Raw genomic sequence first — 22,629 nt, forward strand, 5'->3', positions numbered from 1 at the left:
ATCGGGGGCGGGCCGAGCGGGTTTCCAGGACGAGCCGGGAGGCGGGAAGTGGAGAAATAGAAAACTAGAGGGAAAGAGTGGAATAAAAGTATGCAAATCCAAACAGAAATGGGCTTCAGAATGGTCCTCGAGTCGCACCTTTCTGCCAGCAGGAAGCACAAAACTGCATGTGAGCTCATTTATCGACTAAAAACATCTTTTCCAGTGTTGTGCGACCTCCTCAGAGGGACGTCTGAGCGGAGGTTTCCGGGATCGTGTGTTCTGGTGGTGCTGCAGTGGTCATTTGATATTCTGTGCACAGCATTGAGCAGGGCTCTCTTTTCTTGTGCTCGGAGGGGTGATGCAGGGAAGACTCAGCAGCCCACAAGACCAATGAAGGAGGCTTCACTCCAGTCTGATAGATAAAGCTAAAAATAGCCCTGCGACTCCCTGAGTGGGGATTACGCTTCATCAATGCCAGACTGAGTGTAGAGCGAAGCGGTGCAGAGTGAAGCTGGACACCCTGCAAAGAAGAGAAACATCAGTGCGGCTTCTCATCTCATAGGCTGCCGGAGGGACACCGCCCGCTCTGTGGTGTCCCGAGGCTCCGTGGCGGTGCAGCTTGGGATGTGATGATATAGTCTGATGCAGCTTGATGTGGCTGGATGCACTTTGTTGCAGCTTGATACAGTTTGATGCAGTTTAATGCATCTTGATGCAGCTTGTTGCAGCATGGTGCAGCTTGGTGTTCAGCATGGTGCGCTTTGATGCAGCTCAGCACAGCTTGTTGCAGCTTGATATAGCTTGAAGCATCCTCAAGTAGCTTTCATATAGCTTGATACAGCTTGATGCAGCTTCGAGCAGCTTGGTTCAGCTTGTGATGCAGCTTGGTGCGACCTGGCTGTGGCTTGATGCAGCTTGGTGCAGTTTGTTGTAGCTTGGTGTAGCTTGCAGCTGTTTAGGTGGATCATCATACATCTTCATGCAGTTTAATGTAGCTTGATGCAGCTTGAAGCAGCTTCATGTCGTTTGATCAGATGGATGCAGCTTGATGAAGCTTCATGAGGCTTGATGCAGCTCATATAGCAGTTGATACTGAGGAGCTGCAAGGCTGGATATCCTCTGTTTGTTTGAAGCTGAAGTTTACACACATGTGATTGACTAAATCAGAGGACGATGATCATTGTTACCAACTTTTGGGATCCATAGCCGATCAGAAGCACATCCAGGAGAATTACAGTTTTAACCAAAACTATCACAGATTCTTTTTTTCCAATTTAGATTTCTGACCAAATGTAGTGGATTCTATCAGTTATAGGACATACCTCATCAAACTACCTTCAGATGAAAACTGAAATTCTCAATTTAAAGCTGGAACAGAAGAATAAATGAATAATTCAAGTTCTAAAATTGTCTCTAAAATGATAAAATAATGATGTTCTTGTCTAATTCAGCATACATATGTAACTAGCATTCAGACATTGAACATTTTTGTAAACTGATCTAATTTACAATCAAAGATTTCTGAGTTTTGAGCTTAGAAAGAGAGTTTGCGGTGGCCAGGTCAGGGGAGACCTGTCTGTTGGCTCTGGGATTTGAACGGACAGTAAACTTCTGATCCCAAGCACACCTCTCTGACCTCTGGCCCCATCACAGATGGGATTAATGTGGAAAGTTTGAGTTTAAAATGAGTCGGACATCCTCCAAATGCAGCTGATCAAAGCTTCTTCATGTTTCAATCACGCCGACACTCGCTGCTTTCTATCGATGTTCTAATCCTCTTTACAGGCACACCCTGCTCCTCCTCCTCCTCCTGTTCCTCCTCTTCCTCCTCCAGCTTCTTCTCCTCCTCCTCTTCCTCTGCCTTCTGCTTGTCTTCCTCCTCCTCCTCCTCCCATCCTGCCTCACCTGTGTGCTGAGATTTCTCAGACCTGAGTTGGATTAGCCTCGCTCGCCCGGCCCTCTCACGCTCCCTCTCCGTCTCTCTCTCTCTTTTATCCCACTGGAGCCAGATAACACTCCTCACCTCCTCACCTCCTCCTCTCTGCTGCGTTCCTCTGCTCCTTCTTCTGGATAAAGAAGTGAAATGTGATTTTTCAGTGTGTTTACCGACTCAGAGTCCAGACACTCATTTCTTCTCCAGAACAATAACGTTGCATGGCGCCGGCTTTGTTCGCAGTCTCTGCGGATCAGAATAGATTTTCCCTCCATTTCTCCCACCTTCCTCTCTCTGGGACTCTCGCTCAGAACACCACGCCGGCCATGTGACAGCCCGAACCTTCATCCGTTTGTCTGTATCTGCTGAGCGGACATGTCCTGTGTCATGGCGACTGTCCCCCGCTGATGTTTGAGGCTCCCGCCTGTCCCTGTTTATGAGCCTCAGTCACAGTGTCAACCTGCTGTAGAGATGTTTCATTTGTCTGCTGCGGGAAGTTTTTCTCTTTCAAGCTTCTCACTACATCAGTATGTCCGAATTTAAAGATCTCACTCATCCAAATGACAAAAAACACATCCAGTTGTTCCACTTCGAGGGAAAGTCGACATCAAAACTCAGTGATCGACTTATAAAAAATGTTTACTGACATTACAGGTTTGGAAACTTTAGTTCGGCTGAAATTACACCAGTCAGTGGAAGATTTTTTTCTAATCTCGATGTTGAGATTAGTTAGTTAAGGATTAACAATATTTGTCCTCCAGTAAACAGGAGTTTGGAGTAATGGGAACTAAACAGCTTCCTTCCGGTATTGCTGTGACAAAAATACACCTCTTCAAAACGTGTCAGCTGACACTGGAACATGTGAAACCCGGATCTCTTTTTACCTGATTGCCGAGGAGGCAGGGCTTTCATTTCATTTCATCAAATCACATTACGTCCGGTATTGAATTCACGTGCTTTCATAACCTGCAACAGGATAATTTCTCACTCCGCAGTGCACGAGTGACCACAGAGGTGAGGACATTGTTCTGCACAAGCAGGCTTTTAATTGAAAAGATCCTTTTAAAGTCTATGTTACATACACTGCTCCTTCATTTACACAGAGAAAAGAAAGAAAAGAAAGTTGCACGTTTCACAGCAATGTTTCTGAAACGATGTCTGTTTATGTAAAAAGTTGGAGCGTTTTCAAAAAGTTCCATCGTGGGAGCCATTTCCCAAGAACTTGTGTTTTCAGTGGCTCTCAGAACTCTTGCACATGAACACCTAAAACACAATGAAAGTTTTTGAGTTTTCAGTTGAAGATGTTCAGAAAAATAAAATCTGTCAGTAAAAATAAGGATTGAAACCAGGAAACCCTTCAGCTGTTCCAGGTGTTACTGAGCCTGAAGCTCTCAGTGGAGTCTAAACGTCACCGAGCACCTTGTTCAAACATGAACATTCTTCCATGATGATAGAGTTATCAAATTTATCAACAGATGTTCACTAGATTTACCAGGTCTGAATTTTAAGTGAGAATTGAACATGAGGAAGAAGAATGTTATCTCTGAGACCTGCATTGGTCAAATCTCACCTGTGAGGTGTTGCAGTCGGGGTTAGGGACGGGTTCTTTGCACTGCCTTCACCTCCTTACACTGCTGGTTGAGATCCCACTAAGAAATGGGACTTTTCTTGCTTCCCAGTTACTGATTGAAGCCTCAGAAGAGTCCAGAACTCCAGTGATGCCGGCTGTTTTTTCAGACAGACTCTCTATTTGGGCTGTTTTCCTCTTGAATGCCAGCTCACACTGTGGCAATTCTTCTTCTAGGAAACCTTTCTTGGAGTTTTGTACTGAACTCCCAAAGGCGACAGACTTACCTGGATGTTTCTCTGAGTCAACATGATTTTTTCTGAAACAGCCCAATTTGTTGTCAGTTAAAAAAGAGAGAAGATGAGTGAAAGGTGTGATGAAAGTCTTGCAGTTTGATGGATTTTGCTCAGCATTATTTGATACCTTTAGGAGTGACAGAAATTTCTTCCGAAATTTGTGTGAAGAGATCCTTGAAAGTAGTTCAGTCTTTGAGGTTAGTCTCTGCAGCTCTCCTCTCTGTTTCCTCTAGTTGCCTCCATAGAGCTTCTTCTTCTGCTGCTTGGTCTCCATTTCCGCCTGTCGCTCTTTATTTCCCATGCCCGACCTTGCCTCTCTGGGGGAGGGGAGGGTTGCAGGGGGACAGATGGGTTGCAGAGCTGAAGAAGTTTCCACTCTGCACCCTTGATCTGATGCCCAATGCTTCCATGTTTCCAGGTGTCACATATGCTGCAAAGGGCTACTTCGACGCTCTGGTGCGGATGGGCGAGATGGCCAGCGAAAGTCAAGGCTCTAAGGATCTTGGTGAGTCCTTGTAGCGGCCATAGCGCCCCTGAAGGGGGTGGAGGGGGGTCTGCGCAAAGCAAGGTGATGGATGGGATGGTTCAGACTCTGGAGCAGAAGCAGCTGATGACCAACCTGAAACTGGATGTACACCAACTCCCGCACACATAAAGACGATTTTAAGGTCATTCGACAGCTGAAAGTACAGTATCTTTAGTCAGGATATTAAGAAAGAACTGAAAAATAGGAAATCCGCCGACCTAATACCACTTTGTACCACCAGATGGTGCAGTGAGCCACTCTGGCTCTTCTTGCATTCAGCCCAAGGACAGAAGAAGCAGCAGATTCGGACATAGGACATGTTTTTTTAACACCCGCAACACAAAAGCAGCATTAAGAGAATCCTACATATTGTCCTTATAAATATTTCTGAGCCTGTTTGATGCTTTATCACCAAGGATTAATCTGTGTGATTGTCGCCACATGCCCATTTAGTTAATCCCTTGTTTTCCCTGCATCGAGGAAAGATAAAACCTCTCCAGTCGTCTCTTGTGGATGGCGTTCTCACTTCCTGTTCAGCCCCCTCCTCACCCTCCTCACACGGCGTGTTGTCTGGTTTCGGTTGGGTCAGCTCTGGTTCTGCTCGGTCCAGTCGTAGCTTTAGTGCTGACTGCAGGTAGGAGGCAGGAGGACACCTGTGAAGCCCCCAGGGACCCTTGTCATGGGGCGCAGAGGGGGCGGGAACGCTGTGCGTCAGTCCTGGATGGCGGGCATGGAGTGACTGAGCAGAGGGCAGGAAGGAGGTGGAGGTGAAGGTGGAGGTGGAGGCGGAGGTGGAGGAGGGTGAAACGGGGAGCTCCGAAGCTGCGTCCGTTATTCACGTGGAGATCTTTGTTTTGGTACTTCCTCGCAGTTCTTCTGGAGTGCCATCACTTCATTTTCTGCTGGCCGTGTCTCTTTTTTTGTGTAAACACTCGAGCGATGCTCGCGGTCCCACTTTAATTTTGAGATGTGAAAATATCCTTTCCCTTCGTTTGGTTTCAGAGAGAAGTGTTTCCAGCGGTTTTCACATTCAACTTCTATATGAAGGTGTTTCTCTGATTTCTAGGCAAAGAAAACTACTTGTACACAAAACCATTTCTGCAATAATTTCACCACATGTTCATGCAGGAATAAAAAGTGAACTGAGAAAACTAGAGGTTCTACACAGCTTCGAGCTGAACTGTGCAGAACTAGTATTCTCACAAAATGCCCAGTGATTCCCAGGCTGGGTTCCAGGATCCATCTGTCACGGGGGATCTGAGGTTTTGTCCGATCTGAGGTCAAGAAACTACCGAATGCTTTCGTATGTTGGTGAAAATAGGCGTGTCCACCACTGTTTGGCTTCACGGGTGGGGGGGATCTATGGCCTTTCTTAAAGGAACTGTGGAATACTTTAGGAAACTACAGCTTTGCTTCATTATTTTTCCTCTCTTCCACATTTTTTTGAATGAATGAGCTTGCTTGATGTTTAATTTCAGTATGAAAATTGTGGAAAAAGTGAGACCTCACATTCTTTTCTTATACTTCCCGGGTTTTAAGCGAGAGGTGTCAGAGAAGTCACCTCAGGGATAACTGCTTGTGGCTTGTGGCTTCGCGATTTGATCTTTTGATGCCATCTCTTCGTCTCATTGTGAAGCAGAATTCACCAAGCGTTGGATTGTTCACCTGCTGATAGGGAACGTGAGCTGGATTTCGGCCTTCGTGAGTTGTTGCAATAGTAATAGAGCCGGGATTACCTGATTCTACGTACACGTGTAGAGTGCACATTTGCCGTTGGCTACAATGTGAATAACTGCATGGTTACACAGGTTAATCTGCTAAGAGCCTTTGTGAATATATTTGTTTGTGCACACTGTGTTATTTTTTAGATTGTCTAACCTCTGGTCTCACCAGGTGCAGTTTTGTCCATATCTGGAGGACCGATAGAAACTGATCGCAGCATTTCAACTACACTAACGACATTTGAATCTTTGTGGTAATCAATGACAAGACATCAGGATCATTCCTGTGGCTCATTTTAAGACGAACTGGGGGATGCAACAGACTTCTGATGTTGTAGCTCTTACTATGAACCTGTACGTATCGGCTGGATACCCAGTGACTTCTCAGCGGCATCGTTAATAAACCGTTTCATGCATTTGCATGAAGAATTTTCTCCGTAACATGTAACATTTTAACCTTGTGCGCGCTCTCCTCCAGCGGGATGCATTATCTTCCATCCGTACGTCCTTTCCCGTCGACTTGCTCACTACTTTTGCACCGGTGCCTGTGCTGGCTTCTTTTTGTCTGCACGCTTTGTGTTTTTGAGGGGGTTGCCTGCCCAGCTGCTTGGTGTTGTGCTCCATTTTTTTTTTTTTTTAACGATTTCTTTTCTCTGGCTGTCTAAGCGTGACTCAGCAAGCGCCTTTAACTCGGCACAGCCTCCCTCCGCCTCCGGTGAAATGACAGAGCAGAATGGCTCGATGCCGGCCGTCTGCACTTATCAGCAGTGCTCAGAGCCGCTGCAGACCGAGCGGAGGGATGGATGGGGAGCGGCTGCGGGGGGGGTCGGTGGAGGGTTTGCAGGAAGTTTTAGTGTATTGGTCATTGAGTTTCTGCCAGAGAGAGAGTGGAAATGTGGCTTCAGGAGGATTCAGGTGCAGGAAAAGTCAGGACGTCATCACTTGTGTCTGCAGGTGTCAAAGAGGAGCATTTTGAAAGGTCATCAACTGGTCAAAAATCATCATTGGAGGAAGTGCGGTGAAAGACGTGTCTGAAAATCACGCGATTCACAACTTCTAGCAGCGATCTTCTAGTTTATGATTGTCGGCTGTCAGCATTAATGGACTTACACGTTTTCCTGCCAGCATGTGGGCTTCGTGGTTTGTTCATTGCATGAGCAGTGCGTGCACAAGCATCATCATTAGCATTTAGCATTAGCTTCCCTTTCTGACAGCTGTGTGGCTGCTCGTTAGTATTTATCTCATCTGTTTTCTTGCTGCTTAAATCTGTTTTTATTCGAGAAGTGCTAACATCCACATTATGGAGTGTCGTCCTCCCACTAATTGATGTAACCTCAATTACATCAATTAGGAATCGATTATTTCGGAGTGTTTAGTTCCAGAAGAGGCTGAAGGCAACATGGAGGATCATTGTTCTTTCATCCAGCATCACATTCTCAAGCCTGCTGTCTTATTAATCATCAGATAACAAGGATTGTGTTTGTCTGTGCGTGCACAGTTATGTGTAATTTCCTGAACTCCCTTGTGCGGTATACGTGCTCGTATAATCACCCATGCAGAGCTTTGCCTCACACTTCATAACTGATCACCGAAGGCAGATTTGTGAAATTGGCCAATTTGGGATTGTTGAGAATTGAGTTGGGATTTCTCACCGGTTGTGGGAGCGGAGTAAACTCGGCGAACTCTCAGTGAATTCTGGTGGACTGAAAATCTGCACCTCCTCCTCCTCCGACCGTCCAGAAAACAATAGCGGTGAATGAGCTCATTAGGATGAACTGTGACACATCGGAGCAGCGTGTGACCGGGAGAAGCGAGGCTGGTGGGACGCAGGAGAGCTGGACCGCCCATGAATTAGCCCACACCGAGCGGACGCCAGTTGGCGTGGCATTTCAGCACATTTCGGGTTATTAGATGAGCTCTCACTCGCAGTGCAACGTGTGCTTTTGTTGGAGTGTGTGCATCAGCGTTTCACCCTGCAGCGTGCTGTAGCTGCGCATAGTGAACATAACTGTGGAGTTTCGACTGACATATCTCCACAAACAAGCGCAGGTGTCTGTTGTGCTGCCGAGCAGAAAAATGAACCAAGGAATGTGAGGAAAACGCAGCAGGCTGTCAGCGGTCGTACATTGTGAAGCATGCAGTGGAGGCTCTGATCGGCTCGGAGTTACACAATAACTTCTGTTCAGAACCAAACAGACTGTTTACACATTTGTTGTGAATCTGGAACATTTCGGGTAGAAATGTGAGCCCCAGCATCGGTTTGTAGTCAGGTGTGTTCACAAGCTGCAAAGTTTTAATCAACTCAGGGTGAACAAAATGGTCAACAATTACCACTGCAAAATACACACACACACACACACACACACAAACACGCACACACATACACACACGCCCCTGCATGTCATTTAGAGGGACTCAGATGTGTGTGTGGAATTGCGTTATTTGTCCTTGTCCCGGCTGCTGCAGCACAGGAAGAGGAAACAAAGCCTCACATGCTCCGGCTCGTCTCGCGGCCGCCGCGCCGCACCGGGGGGGGGGGACCGAGATGCTCCACGCCGTCCCACTCATCCTCTCCGCTTTCACTACTCGCTCTGTGCGTGTCTGCCTACGCCCCCGCATTGATGTGGGAGCGCAGGCAGCCCCGAGAGAACACACTCCTAAAAATAGAGTCAATGAAACACTCGACTGGAGCCGCTCTGAAGGAGGAGGAGGAGACTCGCAGTACGAGCCTCCATCTGCAGCCCAAACATGGTTTGTCGGTGATGTCAGCACGGCGGAGAACGACACCGGCTTTCCTTCCGTATACTAAATATGGGCATCGGTGCAGGAAAAGAGAAGGAAGCTCCTGCAGTTCCGGTTCCCCTCTCTGCCCATATGAGGGCTCCCTCATTCAAATGCAATAATGGGCAGAGGTGGTGTCGGCTCAGATCTGAGCTCCTGAAGCATCCAGTTGGCTTCGCTTTACATAACCTGCTCTCACACCCGCCGTCACATCAGCGCAGCCATTCATTTCTGCATCTCACATCCATCTGCCCTCCTCCGGTCCGTCTGTGCAGCTGGGAGATGATGGAGGGCTGGATCCATGGAGATGCTTTAAAATTTAATTCGACCTTTAATCGAATCGTCGAGCGTCCCGATCCACACCGGGAACGATGAGAGTGACTTACATAACATGGAAAAAGGCATTACACAACATACTGTGTGAAATGTCAGATTTTACCTCAATTTTTAATTTATCAGCCTGAAGCACAGAATGTTCCTCTTCATATATATGCATGTATATATATATATATATATAACTCTGCTTGATGTTAAAAGAACAAATATGTGACTCATACTGCTGCAGATGTTAACTTCCTGTTAGATATCTCACCGGATTCAGCAGGCTATGCTTAGCTTCCTACCAGTGAGTTCATTTTTATCAGTTTCAGTCTATCGATATCCTTAATTACATGTTTTCTACACACTAAAAAATGTTGGGTCATTTTACTAACCCAATCACTGGGTTATGAAATCGGTAACCCAATTTGGGCTATTATGATACATTTGGAGTTATTTATTGCAACTCATGTGTTGGGTTAAAGTCCATCAGACCCAACATAGATTTTTGAACTCAGCACATGGGTTGTTTTGAACACTGTTGGGTTGTCAACGGGTCCAAAGAAATTCAAAATAAATACTTTAAACATTGTTTACAAGTGCGTCATTGCATACTGTATTGTTTGCATGACCAAGTATAGATTGAATTTTAAAAGGCTTTGAAAATTAGCTGTTTACAAGGCATGCATATTGTACTAATTTATTCATGTATCAACATGGCCACACGGTGACACAGTGGTTAGCGCTCTTGCCTACAGCAAGATGGTCTTGGTTCTGGGGCTTGGGGCCTTTCTGTCAGGAGTTTGCATGTTCTACCCGTGTGTGTGTGGGTTCCCTCTGGGTACTCCAGCTTCCTCCCACAAATCAGAAGCATGCATGTCAGGTTAATTGGTCACCCTGAATTGCCTCTCGGTGTGAATGTGAGTGTGCATGGTTGTTTGTCTGTATGTGTCAGCCCTGACAACCTGTCCGGGGTGTACCCTGCCCTCGCCCACAGCAGCTGGGATCGGCTCCAGCCACCTGCGGCCTTGAAAAGGAAAAGCAGCATAGAAAATGGATGAATCAATCATTTTTTGGAAGATTAAACCAATGTGTGTAGTTGAATTAACACAGAATTGTAGTTAATTTTACCCAGAATTTGGGCACATTCAACCAGTATACATGGTAAAATTGACCCAGGGCTGAAATTAATTTGATGCAACATTTGGGTTAAAAATGAGCACAATATTCAACCCAATCATTTGGTAGAATCAACCCAGACTAAAATTGATTTGACCCAATGATTGGATTAAATCTGTGAACCCATCTGTTGGGTTAAAAAGACCAACCCATTTTGTTGGGTAAAAATAACTACTGTTGGGCTGGTCCAATATTGATTAACTGTTGGGTTAAAAAATAAACCAATTTGGGTTGTTTCTTACCATTCATTTTTTTAGGGTGTATTGTTAGTTAACGTGTGTGGAGGCTGATCTGAGAGCCACATCATACAGACACGAAACAACAGCACTTCATGAATCCTGTAGGGAGAGGATTATTGTACGTTAGCAGGTTCGAATTGACTCCTTTTGCACAGACGCTGCTGTTTGTGCTGAGAGACGTTTCCTCAGCTGGCCCCACGTGACTTTAATCTGTGGACTTCATTTGAAGCTATTTTCTGTATTCTACCTCAAACTTTTCAGCCTCTTCTGTTGCTCTTCATTTTTTTCCCATGGCTTTAAATTGGAAACAGATACTTTCTCATATATTCACCTCTACACAATCTGTCCATAAAGAACACACACCCTTCACTTTTTGAAAACAAGAATGTTTTCTCTTGAAATGTTGATGTGGAAGTGTGGTGTCAGTCTGTGACGGGGCTGTCTGGATCACGCAGCAGCAGCACGAGAGGCTGTAACTCAGAGTGGATTTTTCTCATTTAATTCTCCCCCCCGTTTGTCTGAAATGATTAATTTCCATGTGAGACAGAAGTGTTTCGCGTCCCCTCCGTTGCTGCACAGCTGGACGTCTGCAGCACAATATATGAGCTCCTCGAAGCGCAGATAAAGAAACATGAAGATGAAAGAAATAATAAGAGCTCCGGAGCGGAGATGAGAAAACAACAGCCTTTGTGACGCTCTGAGATTAAAGATTGTTTTATTGTGGAGTCGCAGAGCATCTCGGAGGAAAACTCTTCCACTATATTCTTCTGCTGTTGTTCCTCCGACTGCGTCTCGCTTGAAATCTCATGCCGCTGGCTTTAAAGGAGAAGCAGTGACCTCGCTATAACCCTCATTTTTCTGAGGCAGCACAGGCTGAATTTCCCCCGAGCTTCAACCCCCGATCTGCATTCAGCCGGCATCACTGTGTGAAGAGGAAACTGCAGCAGGAGCTCCTTCACAGGGCTTTTTCCCCCTTTTTTTTTTTTTTTTATACTGCAAGCTTCGTCATCTTCACCGCCTCACAAAGACGAAGCACTCCTCCCACGCTTGCTTTCCTGCAGTCATGTGTGACTGTAACAGACTTGGGATGACAGGTCTGGGACATATCACTGCACTGTCGGGGTCCGAAGGGGGCAGGTGGGATGACGGCACTGATGAACCGAAACGGCGTGACCGCCGACGGCCGAGTTGAACCCTTATCTCTTATCGGTTCACCTCAGTAGCTCATTCCAGCAAGATTTACATGATAAGTCACATTTAGAAGCTCGCCATTGGAGGAAACCTGTGGTTGAGTGGTTTTCCCCCCAACTACTAGTGAATTAGTCTACATTTTCCTATCCAGGTTGATGTAATTCTCCCTAATTCAAACCAATTTTCCCTAATATTCCCTCCTGTTCTTTCTTTCTAAAAAGGTGCCCATAATATCATGGGTAATTGGTCTAAAGTTTTGTTTCCATTTTCCATTTTGGTGAGCAATGATCTACGCCCAAACCAGTTCGGATTCGCGTCTCACTTTCTGAAGTTATCATCTGACAGGCAAGGCGTCAGTGCTGGATTCTGGATTCTCAATGACAGGAAGCGTCGGCCTTTTCCTCTCTTCGCCTGTCGTGTGTTTTTCATTCCACACTCGGGCCGTCTTGCTGTTTAATTACCAAAACCTAGGTAACCATAATGGGTGACTGAGCCTCCCTTTGTCCGTCTGCTCGTCATCGTAACGGCTCCACAGAGCCCATTCCAGCTTCCCCTCACCGCCTCCGCCTGTTAGAGTCCTTCTCCTTGAGTCACCCCATCAGAGGAAGAAGCCGGAGACACGTAATAAAAAAGACACATAAGAAAGAAGGCGCGAGATGGAGACGGCGCCGTATTCTCGGCTCATTAGAGGCCTTCAGAAAATCTCCGCTTCAATCAAAACGTGGCTGCTGACTGAGCGTGCACGGCCCGGTTCCGGCTCTTTCATCGCCCGTCCTGAGTGTTCTTTCGTCAGCTCTCTTTGTTTTAAGCTGTGAGGGCCAGTCGACTCGTGAAAGGAGTCCATTGAAGAGTCACGGGGTGTTGAAACCGTCCAGTGAACGCATTTCGGTTGATAATGGAGCTTAAAATAACATTTTGAAATGTAAAGTGTCAGAATGTGGGTGTGATCACCGGGTTTATTCCGTCCCAGGTCGACTCGGATAATGAAACACCCAGTCAGTGACCTTGAAGTTGTTAAAATACAAGGTGTTCCCGTGAACGTTCACCTTGCTCCGAACGTCCCTTCTATCATCAGTCTTCATTCAGAACGCCATCGCCCAGCACATAATGATAATGTATGGTCAGTCATGCCTATTGATTATCTTGAACTCAATCACTTTGCGCAGCGCTGTTGAGGACGACTGTACGACAAAATGGAGATTAAACCGTTGTTGATTAAACCTCGTCGTCACTTTGTACTGGAGCAGATGCTTAAAATGTAAATACTAATAAGGCATTGTATCTGCGGCGGCGGAGAATCCCGCACGCGGCCTCGGGGGATGTCTCTACGCAGCCGGCGTTTAGCAGAATTAAAGAGCCAGAGGAGCACAAACAATGACGGTGTCAGTCATGCAGCTCCGAGGAGGACAAATCTCCCCGCAGCACCTTGTTCTCCCTCCACTGCAGCTTTCTGGGGGATTAAAGCTGCTTGTTTGCTTTCAGCCTGCTATAATATTGCCACATAAAGCACCTTTCTGCTCACATTCTCCGTCTCTTCGTGGAGCTTCTTGGAGAACTGCTCAGACTGTGCTTCGGTTTATTGATTAGTTTGTGTTTTGCAGGGTTTATTCTGAAAATGAACTTCAGCATCTGTCGTCTTTATGCGGCAGATTTGAGTCTGTTTGGTGCTTATTTCTGCTCCACGTGTGCTGTAAACCTCTCAACCCAGACTTAACCTAATCTTATGAGTATCAGACAAACAGTAACATACCTTTTTGTTGTTGTTTTGCTGGAAGACTGAGACGACATTGAAGTTTTCGAGTCAGTTTGTGAGATGTTTCACAACGAAGACCTGAAATAATCAGCATTTAAACATTTTAATTGCGCTGAGTGCCCACGACGACACGCTTCGCTCCACTTTAAACCTCGGTAGTTGTGATCGGCTCTGATTAACCGTAAGCAGCTTACTTCTTTTGAGTGGAAGTCTGATATTTCACAATGCGGGGTGGAGAGATTTGGGATTAGATGGGTGCCATGTGAGGCAGAACATCCAGGAATTTGGGGACCTTCCAGGTGATGAAAACCCGCAGAACAAAGGTCTCTAATCAGGACAGAGCGGCTCTGTGCTGCAGTTCCTCTTCCAGTTGTTGGTTTTTCTTTTAAAGATAATGCTCATTAGCTGTGATCGCGCTGAACTTTGGGAATTTCACCAGATGGACAAAGAAATCTGAAACAAACCGATCCGAGCCGATAACTCCGAGTACACGTGTGAGTTTGTTTTTGCTGAAGCGATTTCTCTCTTTCTCCAGATTTCAACAGTTATTGTGGTGAGAATTTCACTCGCAGAACTGATAACAAAGGAGATCTCCTCAAAAACTGAGACTCAAAAAGGGTAAAAAGATGCCACAAGAAACCAGAAGAAAAGATGCAAATAAGATTTTAGCAGAAAAACATGACCTTTTGGGGGGGAGAATAATTCAACTAATTACATTTGGGATCAAAACTGTGACTTTCAGGTCATAATCAGACTTAAGTAACAACATGCCAAAGCTGAAATCCAGACGTCTTGCTGCCGCTTCTGTTTGTTATTAAAGTGGTTTTGAATGCAGCTGATTGACAGACTTGACAATTTTGCTCTTTGATCAGATTTCAAGCTAGAAAAGAAAAAAAAAAACTTCTAACAACTGAAAACCTGGTGAAAAGGGTCCATTTGAAACCTGAGTTGTAATTTACTGAAACTTCACCCACTAGCGTTTTTACTTTAGGGACACGACAGATGGGTCAAGAAATACAACAAGACAATCTGACAGCTTTTCAACAAACCTGCTGCAACTTTTAGAGCTCCTTATTTGGAAGGAAAGCTTTGTGTCAAAGTGTCGTGTCTCACTGTCACGTCGGTGGTGTTGCTTCACTGGAACAGTGTCGCTTTTTACCCACATTTCAACTGTGACTTAGTGAGAAGAACCGTCTCAGAACTGAGAAAGGAATTTATTTAATGACGATTAAACAAAAAAAGTTTGAAGTTTAAATTCACTTTAAAGCATTAAATACCTTGAGTGTTAGAAAAGCTAATATCACAGCCTCTTGGTTCAGATTTGATGTGTATAGACCCAAAGAAACGATCGTCTTGGGTTAATTCTTTTGTTGCATGGTTGGGATTTGATTGGCGCTAAAGAAATAGACACATATGTGACTCAATCAAGGGGGCGGGGCTTAGAAATTAAACATTTCTATTGGTTTCAGATTTAGAACACTCCCTGAAGTCACCAATATTCAGTGTCTACCTGGATTGTTTTGAATTGCTGGCATATTTAATCACATTAGCTGGGAGGTAGATGAGTCAGTGGGTGAAGGTAGATGAATTGGGACGCAGGTTGAGAAATAAGTCAGTAATACGTTGAAACTGTTCATTGACACGCAGAAACAATCAGAAAAGACGAGCCAAGAAGCTCACATTTCCCTCGAATCTGTCTGGTGGCAGAGACCTCAGTAATTCCAGCCTCTCTATTGTTTCTTTAATAAAACACAGCCTAACTTCGTCCCTCTGGCTGGATCCACATTAGTTTAATGGTGCGTGTGTCTGATGGAGTTATTTTGGACCAGCGTCCGCCGCCTGTCGATGGCCGTTGGCCGTGTTATTAATAAACAGTGAAGGAGGGAGTGTGTGTTGGGTGCCCTCCAAGAATCGGGAGAGTTTGAAAGAACAGGTCGGTGCATTTATCTGCCTGGATGCCCCGAGAGCCCCGCCGGCCGCGCCGTTCTGCAGCAGTGAAGCCCTTCGAAAGCTCGTCCATTTTCCTGAACAGATGGGAGGGAGGGCGAGGAGCCGGACGCTGCAGACAAACTGTGTGTCTCTGTGTGTCGTGGGTCAAGCTTCTACTCAGATTTCCCATATATATGTGTGTTTGCACGTGACATTTGTGGTTGTTTGGCAGGTGAAAGGCGCCGGATGCTTTCAGTCAATACGTTGGATTATCTTTTCAATAACGTTTTAGATATTGACCTCAGATCGAGAGACAATAACTCCACAGGCACGATTTAAAGGCAGAGATGAAGAATTTAGGTCTTTAAAATCCAGCTTTAATATTTTCGGTTTCTCCGAGTAAACGCCGATGTTTCTTCCACCTCTGTTTCCGCCTCCTGCTGTGACCTTTCTAAATCCCTCCGTCGACCGCAGCACTTTCATTAAGCTCATTAATCCTGTGGCGGCAGCCCCCCCTTCTCGCTGGTGCTCCCTCCTCCTGCCCGCCCACCCGCACCGCTCCGCCCCCCCTCCCTCCACCACAGATATGATCTGATAGAGTGTCCATAGATATTATTATTGTCTGGACCACATTTTGAGAGGAATTATTGTTCTTTAAGACATATTTTAACTCAGCCTCAGCTCCCAAAAAAGTTGGGACACCGAATGCAACCGAATGCAGTGACTCATTACTGATTCAAAAAAATAACACAAACATCATATCCGATACTGAAACTGAGACGTTTTACCGCTTCATGGAAAGTTTTAGCCCATTTTGGATTTAACAGCAGCAGCATTTGGCAGCAGTTATATGTCTGATTGTCAAACGACATGTTCAGACAGGCAGAGGTTCGATAATCTGCAACCAGTCAGAGACTAAGACGGTTATTTTGGGAATGAAATGTTTACAATTCACAAATTATTCAGAGAATACAGTGTCCCAGCTTTTTTGAAATGGGGCTGCAGTAAAATCTTCTTAAGTAAATGCAGCTCGTAAATCCTAAATTTGCATTTCGTTGGTATTTTCATGTAACACGGTGTCTTTTTTTTTGAGAATTTGAATTTTAATATCAGCTCTGAGAAATACATTGAATCCACTGCAGTCAAATAAGATGACAGATCTGAATGTGCTTATTAAGCAAACATTTGTTAGTGAAATAATGGCCGTTCTAAAGCTGCATGTGGACCACCACGGCGTGTAAAAATGTGTCCTCGCAGGCAGAAATGTGAGAAATCAACTGTCAAAAATTGTTTCTGTGCACTGTTTTCTTATATTTTGACAGGCTAGAGCATGATGAATTCAGTATTTGTGCTGTCTTAGAGGAGCACAGTGTGTAAATAAGTGCAGCCTTTGACTAACTGCCTGTCTGAGTGTGTTTTTTCTCTGTGTGTGTCTCATTTTTCTCGGGGTAGTTTTGATCTGTCACTGTCTCTCCAGGTCTCTATCCTTCAGTTCTTTGCTCAAACTAGATCTTTTTGTTCTCTTTTTGTTTTGTTTTTGTTTTTTTGTTTTGTTTTTTTGTTTTTTTTCTTACAATGCATTGCATATTCAGAAGAGGCAGCATGTAGGTATCTTAAATCAACACGCACCTCTCTGGCTGCATGAATCATCCTTTACTTTCTACTTATCTTTTGTCTTTTATTTTTATTTTATTTTTTTTTTTAGCTTTTTTTGGTGTTTTTCCTCCTTCCTGTTATGCTGTAGTACAACATATGTTTTAATGCAAGGATGAAAACATATTGAAGGCTCTCTTTTTGTTCTTATTCTGTGTGTTTCTTTAGCAGTAGCCTCGTAAGCTCCGTACAGTAAAATCTGTTCTGATTTCTGGCAGTTTCATCTCTGTAGGTTTCTAGATGAACTCTTTTGTTGTTTTGTTTTTTTTTTCTTGGTTCTGTCCGTGCTGCACATTGTCGTAACGTTCTTTATGATTTGAGACGTCTCATCTCGTCGTCGCCTCCCTCACACGGCACACCTTGTCTCTCATCTGTCCCGTGTGGCTGCATGGTCTGTCTCTCTCTTCCTTCCTGCACGTTGTTTGTACTGTAGCCTCCCCCGTCCCCCCCTCCCCTCTGAGTTTATCGCCCCTCCCTCGTGTGTTTACGCTCCGTCTTCTTGTCCTCTCTCTGCAGGGGAGGTCCTCTTTCAGATGGCCGAGGTGCACAGACAGATCCAGATCCAGCTCGAGGAGATGGTGAGCATGTGGTGGTGACGCCGCGAGCCGGTAGACACACAGCCTGTCGCCTCGTGTGATTCATGTGTTGCTCTGACGACAACGACCACCGAGATTACAACGACGCATCCCCTTTTAGAAGGCTCGCAACCGCAAATCATTTTGTCAGATCAGATGTATCTGCAAGCAGTTTGGCGTGAGGCGTTCAGGGTGCATCGTCATGATGTAAAAATACAAACCTAAAAAAGTAAATTCACCAAAATTATAACATCGGTTCAGTTCGTCTGTGGATGACAGAACAAAATGTTGTATTTAGATCAAAACTTTAATATTTAACAGAATTTAAATACTCTCCATATTTAATTCCTTCACAGTATTTTACATAAGTTCTTAATAAGTGTGTTAAAAAAGGAGTTCAATATATAAGACATGAAACACGACGGCTGATTGTCACATTGCAGTGACACTTTTTCTGTATTCAACCCACACAAGTGGAAAGAAGATATATTTCAGCCAATTTGCAAGTTTTGTGTAGTTTGAGTCACTTTATGAACAATGACCCAATTTCATTGTAGCAGTATTTCATATAGGGTTTTCAAAGTGTGGTCAGAAACCACAGTTGCTTTCCGTTCCTTTCTGCCTTCTGATGGCAGCGGTTTGTTTACTGAGCCTTTTGATACTGCGCAAAATTACAGACTAACTGCAGTGAACAGAGTAATTTGGTCAATAGCAGGAATATTAAAAGGTGACGCTGAGTCAAAGCAGGGAAGGAGCGAGCCTCAGCCGGCTTCCTTCTTCATGCAAATTGTCCTTAAAAGGTGTTTTGAAATGTGAAAAGTTCAAAGCTACAGTGAGGATTTTGTGTACCTGACACTCTCACATCAGGAGACTAATGTGGAACCGTGTTCAGGAAATGTTAGGACTTTTTTTTTCTTTGCCTTTTCACAGTCGAGTCTCTATTTCCAGGTAAGAAAGAAGGTCTGAAAAAAGCTACTTTACCTCAAATGTTTGTTTTGGAAGCCATGAAAAGGAAGTTACTGAATAGCAGGCCTTATTTAACAAGTCGTGGAGTTTATTGAATCCCTAAATAAAAAAGTAACTAGTTACTTCCTGTGCTAATAACGGTCACATCGTTTATTGTGCTGCTGCTGTGACTCAATAGCTGAGGTTGTTTGTCAGTGGGAGGAAGATGTTTTATAATCTGAAGTTACATCAGATTAATAATGATCGGTTACTAAAATCATCACTGTCAATCTTGTGAAAAGGCTATAAAAGATAAAGATGAAGATTTAATGTTTGAGCAACATTACGTCAATCAAACAGTGGAAACTGTCTAAAAACTTTGAAACTGGATCCACTTTTTCATTTATATCACATGAGTGACTTCACATGTCGGACATGTTTGACTCGTTTTTCTGAATCCACCATGAGCCGTCCCCTCGCCTGAGTGAAGGTCTCCTCTGCTGACTGGACCTCTCTCTCCCTCTCTCTCCCTCTCTCTCTCTCCTCTGTCCTGCAGCTGAAGTCCTTCCACAACGAGCTGCTGACGGAGCTGGAGAAGAAGGTGGAGCTGGATGCCCGCTACCTGAATGTGAGCATGCTGTTATTGGAACTTCAGTTGTTTTCACGTCTTATCCAAATGCGATAAACTTTCTGCGTGGACAGATTTTTAGACTTTTTTCCAGTTTTATCGATAAAAACACGACAGTTGACACTTAAATAATTCATTTAATGAGTTTTATTCAGAGCACTAAGCATAAGTGGGAACTACATGTTCAGATTCATTGTGTAACTGAGGCTTTTGATCTTCCGTAAGCTCACATAAAACAGCACCTTTAGCAGATCTGAGCCTCCCCGTGGAGCCGACTTACAGGAAATACAGCATGAACCAAGCTTCAGTAAGAATCACTGACTTCCAGACAATATTCACACTCATTTCTCCTCTGCAGCAGGTTACATAAATGACGTCCCACTCTGCTCCCAGAACACTGAGTCATTCTGCTTTTTTAATTAGGTGGTTTGAATTGATCTTTGTGTGAAAGATGTAAAGAATTGTGGATGAAGATGATGATGAAGGAATTTGTTGGTAGTTGGATGCAGAGTTAAGTGAGGTCCAGATAGTTAAAGGTGGATGATTGGATGCATCAATCACTACATGAGCGCATGAATCTATAAAATTCTGAGGTTATATACAGGAGACATATCAACCTGTTGGAAATCCTTTGGGATGAAGATGAGATTAATATGAAAGATTGGCTTCTTCAGTGAAATGTTTGTAAAGTTTGCAATTCTAACCCGGAGTGAATTTGACACATGAATATGGAGATGGGTGCTGATTCATGCTAAACTTAACGAATAAAATGACGCTTTGAAGAAACAAATTTAAATTTTTTTGCTTCACTTCTAACTTCCTGAAAAGGCTTCCCTGTATGTGGTGGCCTGCTTTACAGAGATGTGTCACTGTGCATGGATGCTGACACATTCCCATGCCCCCCCCCTTTGTGCTGCCCCCCTCAGGCGGCTCTGAAGAAGTACCAGATGGAGCACAAGAGCAAAGGCGAGAGTCTGGAGAAGTGCCAGGCGGAGCTGAAGAAGCTGCGCAGGAAGAGCCAGGGCAGCAAGCACCCGTCCAAGTACGGAGACAAGGAGATGCAGGTCAGTGTGTGTGTGTGTGTGTGTGTGTGTGTGAGTGTGTGTGTGTGTGTGTGTTGTCTGGTACTGTGAGAGGTGGGATTTATAGATCCCGCTGCCTGTTCTTGTCGGATCGATGAGGACTGAAGCAGATGTCTGGTCTCTGCGGTTCGTGAAGCGTCCGTATGGTTAGCTGCAGGACGGCTGGGTCGAAGACGCACAACAGCAGTTTGTGCCAAGAAAAACATGCCGGAGCTGGCTCCAGGCCAGCGGGAGGTGCACACAACCTGCCGGTTAGCCTCCAGAGAAACCACTCGCTTCCCATAATTCACTCTGCTTCCATCGGAAGACTGTCGGTCCATCGGCGTCTCGCGGGCTTCTGCCTCCCTCTCTTGGGGTTCGTGCTTCAGTGCGACTGCTGGCGGCAGAGGGCCTGATTGATACGTCAGAATTTGCTGCACAATATTGTAGAAACATACGAAAAATTCAATTTACAGATATGTTTGGTATCGATATCGCAGGCCTGTGATGTTTGTGTAAATGTGTGGTTCCAGCTGTAGCTACTGAACAAATGCTCTTCCACACCAAAGCACTAACCCGGTGTTCGGTTTTGGATCCGGAACAAAATCTTCCAGTTGTCCATTGACTGTGGAATCATCTCCCAAAGCAGCCGATGCATTTAGTCCATTGATGTTCCTCTCCAGGTCTAAAACTGACGTTAGCTTCCAATGTTGCAATGTAGCTTCCCATTGACAACTAGAGCAGATTTGCTTTGGCTGAAACTGTTCCTGATATCTCTCAGTTCATCTTCAGCAGTTTAACTCCTGTCATACTAATGTTAAATTAAAATGCTCAAAAAGTCCTTGTATTTTGGCACCATACTCATTTTGAATTCATTCTTCTTTTTTTTTTGCATTTTCTGGGACTCCGGAGTTCCTCTTGTCTATTCTGCTCCAGATATCTCTCCAACAGCTGTGAATTCCTAGATAGGATTGTAACCTCTCGATAATTTCTACACTAATAACCAGGAGTGAAAGCAACAAAGAAAACAGAGACTTTAGAAAACAACTTCAAAGTTGTTCTTGTCTTTTTGACACTGAATATTTATTAGGCAAGAATAATCGAATCCTGAAGCATGATCACTAACAATCAATGTGTAGTCAGTATTTTTTTAATTCTTTTTTTAGGTTTTGAAAGTATTAAGAGGCTGAAATGAGATTCCACTGGTTTTGAAGGTGTTCAAGACGTATGAAGATACTTTGAGACAGAAGTATTCAGTGATTGAAAACACTCATGGAGCCTCCTGTACCGGTGCCAGAGTCCTGCTTCAGCTGCACTCATCCCCGTTGCATAATGTTTGTTGATAAGTGGATCAGGTAAATGGGTTGAGTGAGGCATATTCTCTCTCTGTTCAGGTAACGGGGCTGAGTGGAGGCGTGATTAGACGCTGCGGGTCTCCGCGGTCCCGTCTGTAGGTGTTGTGGTGACACATGGTTACACAACATGCGGGAAGATGCTGCTGTTGAGCTGCTGTGATCCAATCAAGCCGCGCGGAGACGGAGTTTTATCGTCCTTCATGCCTGTCAGGGAGGGTGTGCAGCCATCTGCGAGTTAGCAGTAATTAAAGTTGTTTGCTCAAAAACAACAAGCACTAGTTTAGTTCTACAGCAGGTTATGTATGGGGGCCGCTCGGCTCTCAGAGATGCGCTGAATCTGTGATCGGCGGACTTTGTGCTTCAGCCCCGTCAGCACGTGAGTGTTCATGTGTGACACATGTAATTAAACCCACAATGGAAGGAGGAACGTGAGGCTTCGTCTGCTGACAGCCAGTCTCGGCAAAAAATAACTGTGTATGCAGCTACTGATTCATCACATGGGAAGTACATTTCCTTCAAGCATTCTGTCACTTCAGCGGTTATTATGTGAAAAGCTGCAGTGGTCAAAAGGATTTCTGAGCCTTTTCTCCTTTTTAAAAGCCCCTAATCGCTTTTCCACTATCGCATGAAGCAAGGTTAATTAGTAAAAGCCAAGCAATTTTCTGAAACATGATGAGTTATTATTATTATTTTTATTATTATTATTACTAATAGAAGTATTAGGAGTATTGAATGTGTTATGTTCAAGGACTCACATACAACATCAAGGGTTTAGTTTCTGGATAAAAACAAATTATTTCCATTTCAGCCCAGTGGCTAATGCTTACTGGAAATTAAACCAGTGCTTCCGGGAGCAAAGACAGTAAACTAAAGTCAGAAAAAATAAGTATAACCAGTGTTCTTTATGATTTTTGTGTACATTTCAGATGTTTTTGCAAGATTTTCTGAACTTGAAAGTGAATTTTCCTATCTGTACTGAAACAACCTGACTGGAAGT

General features: G+C 44.6%; 1 protein-coding gene across 6 annotated transcripts in view; it reads left to right on the forward strand.

Moving 5' to 3' along the window:
• The window catches only part of LOC115393866 (brain-specific angiogenesis inhibitor 1-associated protein 2-like), a 56,997-nt gene that overhangs the window by 18,448 nt on the left and 15,920 nt on the right, over positions 1–22,629 (forward strand). For 3 of the 6 annotated variants that reach the window (XM_030098989.1, XM_030098988.1, XM_030098993.1), the window contains exons 3-7: positions 4,197–4,283; positions 17,008–17,019; positions 17,585–17,646; positions 19,145–19,216; positions 20,143–20,280. In XM_030098989.1, coding sequence (XP_029954849.1) covers positions 4,197–4,283; positions 17,008–17,019; positions 17,585–17,646; positions 19,145–19,216; positions 20,143–20,280 — 371 coding nt within the window. The remainder of the gene's footprint in view (positions 1–4,196; positions 4,284–17,007; positions 17,020–17,584; positions 17,647–19,144; positions 19,217–20,142; positions 20,281–22,629) is intronic. The other 3 variants (XM_030098991.1, XM_030098990.1, XM_030098992.1) reach the window with 3 other exon arrangements.

The sequence above is a fragment of the Salarias fasciatus genome, chromosome 8, assembly GCF_902148845.1.
Source record: "Salarias fasciatus chromosome 8, fSalaFa1.1, whole genome shotgun sequence".
Taxonomy (NCBI): Eukaryota; Metazoa; Chordata; class Actinopteri; order Blenniiformes; family Blenniidae; genus Salarias; species Salarias fasciatus.